The sequence below is a fragment of the Lissotriton vulgaris genome, chromosome 12, assembly GCF_964263255.1.
Source record: "Lissotriton vulgaris chromosome 12, aLisVul1.2, whole genome shotgun sequence".
Classification (NCBI taxonomy): Eukaryota; Metazoa; Chordata; class Amphibia; order Caudata; family Salamandridae; genus Lissotriton; species Lissotriton vulgaris.
Window position 1 is genome coordinate 631,297,622 of NC_141700.1, and position 13,053 is coordinate 631,310,674.

General features: G+C 43.7%; 1 protein-coding gene across 1 annotated transcript in view; it reads left to right on the forward strand.

Annotated features, from left to right (window-relative positions):
- The window catches only part of FANCA (FA complementation group A), an 850,506-nt gene that overhangs the window by 669,312 nt on the left and 168,141 nt on the right, over window positions 1-13,053 (forward strand). Inside the window, exon 35 of the mRNA XM_086945786.1 lies at window positions 5,578-5,682. Coding sequence (XP_086801912.1) covers window positions 5,578-5,682 — 105 coding nt within the window. The remainder of the gene's footprint in view (window positions 1-5,577; window positions 5,683-13,053) is intronic.

A 13,053-nucleotide genomic window follows, 5' to 3' on the forward strand; every position in this document is an offset into this window, starting at 1 on the left:
TTACTTAAATTCACATTAATTCAGCAGAGAAGGGAAATGTTGAGTCTCCGGTTCACTCACGGTTTATAAACGAGGCAGATGAAATATGGCAGCAGGGAGAGATGACCTTGAGTGTTCCTTCTTGTAGAGAGAAGGATGAAAAGTAGTAGTAAACTTTCATGTTTAACTTTATTTTGAACGAATGCATTGCTCATTATCCTCTGTAATGTTAAAATAGCTGTGCTGTATCCAAGCACTCCTCCCTCTATAAAACACCATTCTAAAGAAAAATATATAACACACCGGTGAAGGAAGGGCAGGGTAAGGCATATGGACTTCTTACTGGAGCGGGAGATAGAATACGTTGTTCTTACTTCAGACCTGATGGCTCAATAAAAAATATGCAAGGAGGCATTACAAAAATCGGGATTTTATGAAGAATTAATACAACCGTGCTGTTAGACGACTGGCTATAATTTAGGCATTTTCTAAACTAATAGGAATAGGGATGGGTGATACAATTTGGTGGCGCTTATCCATCCTTTGACTTAATTTGTATAATTATTGCTAGGCTGTTTACAATATTACAATCATTGTAATGCATATGATTTGCTGAAGAATAATGTATAATCATATAGTGTGAACTACTAACCATTGAATGTGCACATTGAATTTGGGGAACCAGACGGGGCTCTATGTTTACTACCTTCAGAAGAGAGGTTGTCAGGGTTTGCCTGACTCCTAACACTCCTGCCTACCTTAGCATAACTCAGTAGGGCAGTGGTGAACGACACATGCCAGTTTCTTTTATTTGAAAATGTCACAGTTACCTTTTGGGGTAGAGTCGATCTACTTGATATGACTTCGGTAATTTGTGAGTAACACGCCTAGAGGTTCAGTATTGCTTAGGCACCTTTAGTAACTCTTATTGGACACTCTGCATTTCAGCAGTCATCTTTGGCCTTGCTTTACTTATTTGCTTTGCGGTGCTACTGTTTTATTCTGAGTCTTATTTTGAGTTTTTAAATTTTTGCTCCTTAACCAATATGGGCATTTGGTGAGTGGTACAGAAGAGGGAGAAAGCGGTATCTGGGCACTATGGTAGGGCATTTACATTTTGCGATTCTTAAATAGCGATTTTTAAGGAATCTCTATTTGAGAATTGCAAAATGGAATGTAGGTAATAATTCGCAATTTTTTTGCGAATCCCTAAAATTCCTTAATTGCGATTAGCAAATTGCTAATCGCAACTAAGGAATGAGTGTCCCATTCATTCCTATTGGCCAAGAGGCCCATAGAAATGAATGGGGATACATTCTCAAATTGTGATTTTCTATGAGAAAATCGCAATTTGAGAATTGCAATTCCAAGGGTGCCAGGGTGTCCAAAGGACACCTGTTGCACCCCTGGAATGTGCCTGTAAGTACATGTGGCGCACATACCTGCCCTAAGGGCATGTTTGTGCGCCACATGGCACTTTGAAATTTTTTTTTAAATGCATTTTGACAGGAAATCGCAAAATACCATCTACTTGGAGTAGGTGGTATTTTGCGATTCCTTAAGCCAAAATCGCAATAGGAAACACAAAATTGCGATTCCTTAAATGCGTGAGCAAAATAAGGAATCGCAATTTTTGCGATTCCTTATTTTGCTATGTGGCACCTACATACCAAACCGCCGTTTGCGATTCGCAAACACCTTCCTACATATGCCCCAAAATGTTTCTTTCATGGATGATGCTAGCCCATTTCATGTTTCTGTTACCTCTTCTGGGTTCACTTCTAAACACATCTTGCCAGTGCAACTTGCCTGTGTATGCTAGGAGCACAGGGGGCAAGAAATCTGAGACTGGAGCTGCCCTAGAAGAACTTATAGAAAGATATTCCACGCAATCACACTTAATTGTTGCTGGTGATCTTAACGTGACATTTGAGCCTTTGCCAAACTGCGACTGGAACCTCTTTGAGAAAGAAGACACACAATGGGGCATCCCTAAATTAGAACTAGCACCAATAAAAAGATGGACTGAGGTGGCAACCCAGATTAATTCAGTCTGTCTAAATAAAGGCCTTAGGGCAGCTAATGGCAGGACGGCACAAGACAGGATGGGAGTAAGCACCTACAGGAGTGGTTTGCGCCATAGTAGAATAGATTATATCCTAGTGAGCCTTGAATTGTGGAACCATCTGGAGGATATGTTGGTTGTGGATCGCCTGGAGAGCGATCACAACCCCCTGTGTATGGTCTTATCCTACTGGATGTTGACCAAATCTGTAAATGGGTGTAATGAGTCGTCCCCCCCCTAGTATAGTTCCCACAAATGATATGCGGCATCTGAGGTGGGTGCAAATGGCAGGGAACCAGGAGAAAGTAGATCTTATTTCAAGCAAGCTAGCACAAGCAACTCATGTGATGGGGACCGCTTACAGTAGCGGCTTAGATTTAGAGTCTTTTACTAGGACACATGAAGTGTTTTTCCAGCAACTAAAAAGCCTCTTCGTTAGAACGCATAAGACAAGCAAGGCGCAGCCTAACAATTCACCATGCTGGTATAATAAAGAATGTAGGGAAGCACGATTTGCCTTGGGGCAGGCTTTAAAAACAGTCTGTTGTGCAAGGATTGTTTATAAAAATGAAATGTATACATCAAAACGTGCCTGGGACGAACAGAGGTAGCAAGATCTCAAGGAAGTAAGTGCCCTTAAAAATGCCATGTTGTTCTGGGGTTTAGTTAAATGGGGATGTGGCGGACAGCCAGAAAAACCTCAAAATTGGGTTGCCCAGGATGATTGAGTGACTTACTTTAAACCCCAATATGCGAAAAGCCAGACAATAAGCACAAGGGATCCACCTTCCTACACTCCCTTTCTGTAAAAGGCATTTAGTATCGGGGACATTAATCTTGCCCTGGAATCTGTGTTTGCTGGTAGGGCACCGGGTATAGACTGTGTCCCAGTTGACACTTTTTTGGGCAATAAAAATTCTTGGGGTAGGTATATACTTTTTTTAGCAAATGCAGTGGCCAAAGGTGCGCCTATCCCAAATTCATGGAACGGGAAGGAAATTGTACCAGTGTACAAGAAAGGGGATGAGTCACTCCCTGGTAATTACCGCCTGATCAGTCTGATAGACTCAATCCAAAAGCTTTTAGGTAGAATGATTCTAAATAAAGTCCAGGATTGGGAGCAAGAGCAGAACATTCTATCACATCTTCAGGCGGGATTTAGAGCTTGTACCAGTACCATCGATCAAGTGCTACATTTTGCAATGCTGCACTGGAAGGTAGTGCAAATGGACAAGGGTAGTTTATACGCTGCCTTTATTGATTTAAGGGCAGCCTTCGACCTTGTTCCACGGTCTACATTGTGGTTAGTTTTGCAAGATCTGGGTATGCCTGGTGCCCTTTTAACATTGATCATGAGACTCCACGAACAAAACTATGCACAGATAAGGTGGGGTTCTCCTGGTAATGTTACTGGCCAGTTCCCAATAGAAAGAGGTGTACGACAGGGCTGCGTCCTAGCCCCCACTTTGTTTTCTCTATATTTCAACGATGTGGCCAATTTAATGATCGCAGCAAACATTGACGCCCCAGTTTTAGCTGGTGCGAAAGTACCTATTTTAATGTTCGCAGATGATACCCTAATCATATCAAAGACCCCAAGTGGATTGCAGAAAGCACTAGCCATTTTTTAAGAATTCTGTACCACTCGAGGCCTTGAAGTAAATGTGCTAAAATCTAAATTTATGACTTTTAACCAGCACAAAACCTTTAAGGGAAAACTTTTTATGAATAACTTACCGCTTGAGCAAGTGAGGGCATTTGGTAAACCTGGGTGTAAATATCCAACACGATTTGCACTGGAACCAGCAGACAGAGCTAGCAATGCTCAAACACCGCCAATTGGCTGGAGTTTTGTGTTCTGAGCATGTTAAATCATTTACCAAGCCAATTACCCAAGCGCTCGGTGTCTATGACGCGAAGGTAGTTAGTTAAGCCCTTTATGGTGTGGAGATCTGGGGATTTGAGAGCCTAGCAAAAATGTCTGTATCTGAGAATAAGTTCCTGCGTAACCTTATTATTGTACCCCAGAGTACTCCCATGTGTCCCCTCTTTTATGATGTAGGAATGAGACCAATTAATTTGATTGCTGATTTGCGTCCGGTATTATACTGAAGGCGCCTGTGGACAACCCCAGAACTAAGAGTATACGCCACAGGACTCATGGATATTATGAAGTGTGACATTTTTCATAAAATCAAATACTTATCTGGCATAAGAGCCCTTCTAGGAGAACTAGGAATGCAAGCACTCTGGGAGGATCCTCTTAATGCTAGTTTTCTATCTAAAAAGGTCCTCAAGGACAAATATTGGGAGATGATTGCATTTAAGACTTTTAGGACAAGTGCTCCACTCTCACTTACAGGTATTTTCTAAGAATTTAAAGCTGTAATTGGCCTTGAAGCCTATTGGGACAACATAACAAAGCCACTTGATAGAAAGCTCTATTTTCAGCTTAGAACTGGAAGCTTGTCTGTTAGAGCATTCACATTGAGGTGGTCCCAAGGTGGAACGGCCACTTGTCCTTGTTGCCTTGCAACCTTGGAGTCAGTTACTCACGTATTATTTGGATGTCCAGCATACTCTGTCCCGCGCAGGGTATGGCTGCGACCCATGTGCAAGCTTCTTGTTACTAGGAGTGGTATGCTAGCAGTTAGAATTATTCGCACGAGTACGATTCCCTTTGTCTACACATCAGTAGCAAAGTTTCTTGGATGGTCTTGACCTCTAAGGAGCAAAATGATTAGTGGTTGATCGGGCCAGACATGGTTTTTCTTTTATTCTGCTTTTGTATTATATTTATTATGAAATTACTGCATCTGCATTTTTTATACTATGAAATATTTACTGTGTAACGTTTTAGATATATTTTTAAAATCAGGGAAGGACTCTTAACAATTAATGTTTGTATTGTGGTTTTATGACAATTGTTGAATAAAGCTTGCTTGACTTGACATCTTGCCAGATATTACTGTTCGCCAGTTCAGGCACATGCTACATGTACCAGGGGCACAACCGGTTTATTAGCTTACATATTCAATGCTGAATACCATCAGCTGACCACTTAAGAGTTCTTGCTGCATTCCAGCGATTCAACCGAAAAACTGTCTCAATACAAATAAAGAAACTCAATGGATTTCACTTAAAATATTGAAAAATTATAATAATATGAAAATAGTTTATATTTTCTCAGATTAGCATTCTAGTGAAATTCATAGAGCTGGTACTGGCATGTAGGAAATGCTAACTTTTCTATCTTCGCTTAAAATCTTGATACCTTTCAAACTTTTGTAAACATGGAGGGAGACTCAATAAACTGGCTCATTGAAGCAGCTTACCTTCACCGTGTACAGGGTGCTGATGTTTTGTGCAAGTCCATCTTTCTTTTTGAAGCCCAACTTGCAGCCCTTCTGGGTCTTGGCGTTAGGAAGGGAGCACGCGCCTCCCCATGTTGTAACGCAATTTAGGTTTTATTCTTTTCTGAAATTTCTTTGAAGAGTAATAATTCATAGCTTTTATCCCACATCCTCCCACAGGGTTTGCTGAGTGCCAGTTTGGTATGTGAAGACCCAGCCGAAGTTGTTGATTCTGCTGTGTCGGTGTGTCAAGACAAGTGTCCTATTCTCATAACCTCAGCAGCTGTAAGTACGATCCTTCATTATATATTTTTTTGGCAGTCACATTTAATGCTGAAATGTTATGTTTATTGTTTCGGGTCAATACACTGTGCAAACCTCTGACCTTATACTTTTGAGATATTTGTGTATCTTCCTGCAGATTCCTCATGTTTTGAGTGATTCCACAGGCACCAGACTGGATCCTGTAACCTTTCTATGTAATGCCTAATATGACATTGCAGACCTTATAAGGTGTACCCTGCATGCTAACATTCGATAGAACATTGCAAAAATCCTGTCAAAAACCCGGCAGAGGGGTAGCTCTTCTCTCAGATCAGCACTGGCTGGTGCTGTAAGTAAAGAACTGACAGGGTGCTAAGGTGGTGCCTATATAGGTGACGCAGACGTCACTTCTGGCGTGGCAACGACACATGGAGCCAACCGGCGCACCGGGGTACTGCTCACAAAAAGTCTTCCGGATCCAGTCTGACGCCTGGGGAGATTCAAAGGTAAGGAATCTGAAGCTAGATATTGTCTCTACCAGATAAGACGCTCCTATTGTTGTTCTTTGGTGTTTTCTGCTCAATATTCCTGCTCAAAATATGTCTCCACAAAAGATTTCCAGATTTAAACTGTTGTTTTTGCAGATTAACAATGTAAATTTTGGTTCCACATAACATTTGTAATATTGTCTGAAGGTACAAAATGAAGCTGCAAAATTTGATGATTGAGCTGATATATACACAAAAGCAATACAAGACAAGGGAAACTAACCTATTGATAGCTCAGCCTCTCTGTGCTGAAACCTCTAACTCTCATTAGCCTCCGGGGAAATCTCAGAAACAGAAGAGGTGGGAAGATACGTCCTCAAGCCAATAGCAGTGACTGGTACTTTGCCAAGGCTCCTCCGAGGAAGTTATTACTTGGAGAAATTTGTGAGAAGATGCAAGGAGAAAAATGCCTACTCTCCGGTAATAATACCGCAGGTGGATGCATAATCTTCTTAAGATTCCCCACTTTTCTTTTGTCAGACCTGCTGCTTGTGTTCTTCTGTATGTTTACTGGAGCTATCTTCTTCCCACTGTGCTCCTTTCAACCTCTCCTCTTTTCTTGGTTACCAATCTGCCTACCTGGTGATTCATTAGTTTGTGCCACGTGAGACAGCATGACTGAAACCTTTTATTCATAATGTTGTATGGAGTTTACTTGCATTTTTAGGTCTCGCACCTGCGAACGGATCGTGAAGCGATCGTCGCTGCGAGACTCTATTGCAATCAGTTCTGCTTACAAGGAGTCAAGGGAGACAGGAGACAAGTGATGGGCACGAGCAACCTTGCGGAATCGGATCAGGTCGCGCGCGCGTTCACACGGGGCACTTTCTGCGTGTTCCGTGTCCCTCTCTCCCTCGGCAGCCATTGGGTCAGTCTCGGCATAGGAGCTCCTCACCGTTGGTCTTCACCCAGGCCCCCTCCTGGGACCCGGGACTTCAGATTCCGCACTCCGCTTTGGCGCCGGGGCTCCTTCTCCATAACAAGGAGCGCACATGCGCGGGCAGCCCCCGCCCTCTCAGTCTCAGCCCGGGCTACTTTCGGTTTCGCTGTCTTCCGTGTTCGCTGCCAGCCTGTTCCTCCTGCCCAAGTCGCACACCAAAGTACCCACCGATTTTAGGCTCTCACAGGGGTATTGGGCGTTGCAAGACGCGAGAGTCCATTTTCTTTTTTTTTTTTTTGTAATCAGGTTGTACTGGTTTGTTTTATTTGTGACAAAACATTAGCTCCTCGCACCTCCCATCGTAGTAGGTGTTCTCATCTTAACCAGTTAACCAGCAAGGGCCTCCAATGAAAGATACGGGTCACTAGCCAGTTATTGTTAGCTCGCTAAGGCCTGAACAGCGCAATCAAAGGTAGATGGGGAGGGGCGGCATGCATACGATTAGGAGCTCCCAGTAAATCCCCCACCCCCTCCTGAGCCATTCTCAGAGATAAGGCGAGCGCAGCCAGGGCGTGACAGGCACTCCTAGGAGTGACAGCGTGTGCGCGGCAGCTCGCGGTGTTGCTGCTTGCAAACCGCCCCGGGGGGGATACGGCAGGATCAAACCCCCTGGAGAAGAGAGGATACGAGGCCTAATTCAAATAACAAGCATGCCACACCCGCCTGGGGCGCCAATGCGAAGAACCCCTGGTCCCCCTGGCTGCCCTACATAAGGATCATGGATGTCTCTGACCCTCTCTGCAGCGTCAATGTGCGTCTCTGATCTTGGCCCTGCCACCCCTAGTGAAGTATCTCTCTGTACTGCTCTGCCCCTGGCTGCACTATATTAGTGTCTCTGGTCCTCTCTGCGGCGTTGATGTGGGTCTGTTTCTGGGAGTCTTTGATCTAGGCCCTGCCCTATTCTCTCTCAGCCTTTCTCTGATCCTTCCTTTACAACAGTTCTGGGTGTCACTGTCAATGCTCTGATCCAGTCTCTTTGGATACCTCGAGCTCTGGTCGTACTCTCTCGAGTTCTATCTGTCTCTGGTCCCGGATATACACACTTTCACTCTGCGTCTCTTCTCTTGGTTAGTTAATTGAGCTGTGCTCTTCCTTTAGCCTCCTTTCATTGATTGATTAACATCCAGAACTATCAAGTTTCCCAGGTCCCGGCGTGAGTAGCTCGGACAGTCCAGGTTTTTTCTTTGCATTCTGGGACTTGTAGTCTATTTGATCCCATTATAAAGCCAGGACTACAAGTCCCAGAATGCCAATGAATATCATGAACTGGTTGAGTAACTTGCGCACGGGCTTCGGGAGCTACGGGTTTGTGGTCTCTGGCCGGGTGTGCTGTTCCTCTGGGTGTCTTTCGTGCAATGTGTTTAGTCTCTCCCTCGGTGTCACACTGTTCTCCTAGTGCCTGGATGATGGTGACAATGGCTGCGCTCTCTGTCCCAACTCTCAGCTCGTTCTTTCCTTTGGGGTGTCTCTTGTTTTGAGTCAGGTTATGTCTGGCCCACTTGTCTTGTTCTGACCATGCCGTTTTTAGGTCTGGATGTACCGTAATCTCGTTTGTTGAGTCTTCTCTCTTGGCTTGGCTATCATTTTTTCCTGCATCTGAAAAGGCCTGTCGGCGAGGCTGCCCTCTCCGGGGGCGGCGTGTCGGTCACCTCTGCTGGGGGCACGGCGCGGAGTCCTCGCCTGTGTCAAGCTGTCGGCCCCGGTTACATCAGCCATTAGAGCCGCAGTGGAGCGGCGTGAGCTCAGGGGCACCAACCAGGTGACCCACTGCTCTCTTCTGGGAACATATGCTCTCTGTGTTAATGGCGCAGGCGTGGTTGGTGGGGGCTGACGCGAGGGGATGGGTGTGGGTCCGAGGGTTTTGGGGTATGGAAGGAGTGAACATGAACAATGTAACTAAGTCCATACAGATGTGTTTATGAATCACTGGACAGCCTGCCAGCTTGCCTGTATGTTATCTGCATGTATAGCACACGTATACTGTTTGAAAGGCCTTGTGGCGATTTTGAAGTCCAGGCTACTTTTCCAAACGGTTCTGGGATTTCTCACGGAGTCGTGGCCATCTCCCTTCATGTGGTTTGATCTGTGTAATCTTTAATATAATTTTAAAAAACGGTGAACAATCCTCTGCAAGTCTGTCCATATTCCTTTTAAATGAAATGGCCTTTTTCACAACATACCTTCCTATACGTGCCAATTAACAGCATATCCCATATACATGCAGATCACGGCTAGAGGGAGCAGGCACAACACAGTCCTTTGGGAGAAGGAACACTGCTGATTGATTGTGTTTTATGTGCAAAAGTCAGCTTTACTGGAAGCTGGCACAGCTCACAATTTCTCCAAACTTTGGCGTATGAGCACACTTTAATATCCTAATCAAAATTACAACATCAATGTCTAATACCCATTCCCCACCACTAAACCGGTATCAGAGCGCTTTAAATCAGCATGCTTATAACAAGCAAGACTAGCACTCTATATTACTGCCAACTTTGCTTAGCATAAGCAACAGCTAACCATTCACAAACAATGTTTATATACCAATAGCAAAAAAAAAATTTATGCAAAGCATTGTCATTTACAATGCCAGTAACTCAAACTTTAATGCTGCGAGACCTATTACATTGTAAATGCTTGTTCATGCTTGTTTTTTTGGCCTCAACTAAAACTTTTTATACTCTTTTATCCTGTCATAGATAGTTGCTCTATTGGGACAGTGTATCAATTTTCATCTATTTCCCTAAGAAACATGGCTACTATGTTTTATCCCCTCTTTGTCTCACAACAAGCTGGAGCACTATTACATTTAATTCAACAAGTGTTCTCTGCAGAGCTAGTTTCTAACTTTATGTGATCACTTCTGTTTCAGCTATTCTAAATGTTCATAGGTTCCTTTCTCATGGTTCATTCTACAATCCATCTTCAGCAGGCTGTGAGGGTTTTCTAGACCCTCAATTGACCAGATGCCTGGTTTCTGCTTAATGCATGTGTGTACTGTTCATGGTGTGTCTCATCAGACCCATTCTGGCAGACTGAGTCTCCACCCTTTTGTGTGTGAAAATAGCGTGACCAATCCTTGTTGTCCTGACTTTGAAAATGTGTTGCTTACGTCCTTTTTTTTGTTGCTTTGTCTTCATCTGTTCCCAGCTCTAATGTTCACTCATTCTCTCATCCTTGGACCCTTTCTTTTTTTGGGTTACGAAGCACTATGTTGTGTAATCTGTGCATGACCTTCCAAACAAAGAATGCTGTTTTCCTAAGGTGTCTGTAAAGTATATAATTTGTTAATGGGGTCTTCTCCATATTAACTTCTTCAAGCAAGTGCTCAAACGACAATTTCTGATGGATACTTCTACCTGCAGATTTCTCTCTTTTTGAATATCCCAGGCATCAGTCTGGATCCTGAAACTGTTTAATAGCTAGCCCTCACCAGTAAGGTCTGTAACCTGTACTTCAGCTCCGCACGCAGCAAGCACCTCTTGAAGTCACTGGAGCCATAAAGCACCACCTTCCGCGTGATGACGTCATTTCCCTTTTTTCTGTAACATCAACTCATTCAGGAACTCTCAATTCACCTCAGGAATTGTTAACCTTGTTTGACTCTTTCTTCAATTTAAAATATCTTAGATGGTGTTTTCATTCAAAATGTTGCCACACAAACAGTTAAGGTTCAAGCCATGTCGAGACTGTGAGGGCTAAATGTCCACCATTGACCCACACAACATTTGTCTGTGGTGCCTAGGTGCAGATCATGACTGCCGCAGATGTGAGTCCTGTCCTAAAATTTTCCCTGTCAAAGTGCTCAAGGAAAGAGAAGGCAAGATGTTTATTGCCAGAGCGCAGATGAACGACTTGGATGCTGTAAATCGCAACAAGGTAAAAGTCCTCAGAGTCCTAAGTTTCTTCAAAATCCTCAAGAAAGAAGCACAAGATGAAGAAACACAAATTGCGTTAATGCTAAAGAAGTAAGTCGCCAAGATATATGACTTCTCCTCAACCAGTATTGGATCAAGAACCAGCAGAAGATCAAAGTAAGAATCTGGCACTTGTAGCACCGTCTGACCCACAGTCGGCTACAGACACTATACAGCCTGCAGCTCCGACTCCAAAACACCAGCCAGGTTTATTGTACCCAAAGTTTTCAACACCTGGAATCTGTCCTTGTTTTTTAATGCAGTGTTCAGCATGTTTAGCAGAGCCATGATCCCGTCAGGTGCACCAGCTGGCTCCATGGGCCTGATGGCCTATTCGCTAAAAGGATTGCAGACAATCGACTCACTTCACTCTGTTCCTGAACACAACCATCTCCACTGGTGGTCGTTCTATGCTCTTTACTTTCGGTGCCGGACCCCAACATCTCCCAGGTGCCGCTGACGACGTCATCAGGATCACAGTCGACATCTTCACAGCTGCAACTGATATCTCTGACTCCGATTGCGCCATATCCACTTCGAAAGGAAAATCTGCATGTTATGGCTCATATCTCCTGAATGTAAGCACAAAGACCCATTGAGGAGGCTAGATATTTATTTGGGGAAACAGATTACCAAGATGATCCTAGCGCTGAAGTTTACAGACATGAGCCAATCATATCTGACCCAGATTTTGCAGGCTTAATGGATTCCAGCCGACTTGATACCACCCCAGAATGAGAGTTTTTATCCCCTACAGATATTTCACCACCAAAAGTGACCTTATACCATATGGTAATAAGAAAGGCAGCAGCCATATTGGGTCTGCTGCTGCCATCAACAGAAGTAAAATCAAGCATCCTCAGTGAGGTCTTACAATTCATCTCCTACACAGCGGCACCCTTACTCCTGTTTAATGAATCCCTGACAGAACCCATACTGGTCATATGGACCAATGTCATATTGCTGTCTCAGGAACAGTCACTAGGCACTATACACTAGCTCTAAGGGATATTGATTTTCTTTCAGTACATCCATTTCCTGAGAGCCTACTGATCATGCTTCTTGTTTATCAAAGGTGACCACCTGATCTTTTCCCACTACCTTAAATGCCTTGAATCAAAGTAAATTAAGCAGTTTGTGAAGTAGATGGTTTCATCAGGGAGAAGGCCTCTGAAATCCATCAATACGCTTGGCAGATACGGTAATGCCTTACTGGACTTAGCACAAGCAGTCATTCCCACTCTATCAGATGAACTTCAGATCCATTTTACAGAGTTGATTGAGGATGGTGAGTATACTGGGAAACGATTATTCAATCTGGCTTGAATAATTCTGATTCAGTGGCAAGACGCATGGGAACATCCGTCTCCATGTGACACCATTCTCGGTTGCAAAAGTCAGGCATTTCACAGGACGTACAGGCCACACCTATGGACCTTCCATTTGATGCTGAAGCACACTCTGCAATAGAGATATTCAAAGACAGGAAGGCAACCGCAGCCAAGTCCATTGGTCTTCAGACCCAAACCAGGGACTACAGACAACTTTTAAAGTTTTGAGGCTTCAGCAGAGGCTTCTCCTTTTGAGACTGTCAGCAGTTTATCAATCAACAGAAACAACAATGAGCAAACACCTCTACAAACAATATAGAGGATGAGGAAAAGGAAGACAGCAAGTCCTACCTCTTCCTCCCTCCTCCTCTTCCCCATCTACCCCAAGGAAGCAGCATTAGTTCCAATTTACCCGAACACACTCAACTTGTTGGAGGACAGATATTCTCTTTTCTCCAGTATTAGGGGTGTCTTTCATAGATTCACATGCTTGAATATTCCCCGTCGTCGCAGTGGGAGTCCCACGGTACATAAAATAGCAATAATGCTAAATATATATATGTAAATATATGTGAAAAAACATAATACATAATAAAAGAAGAGGTAAATACAAATGAAAAAACCTCCAGAACAATTCCTACATAGGAATGCATGGT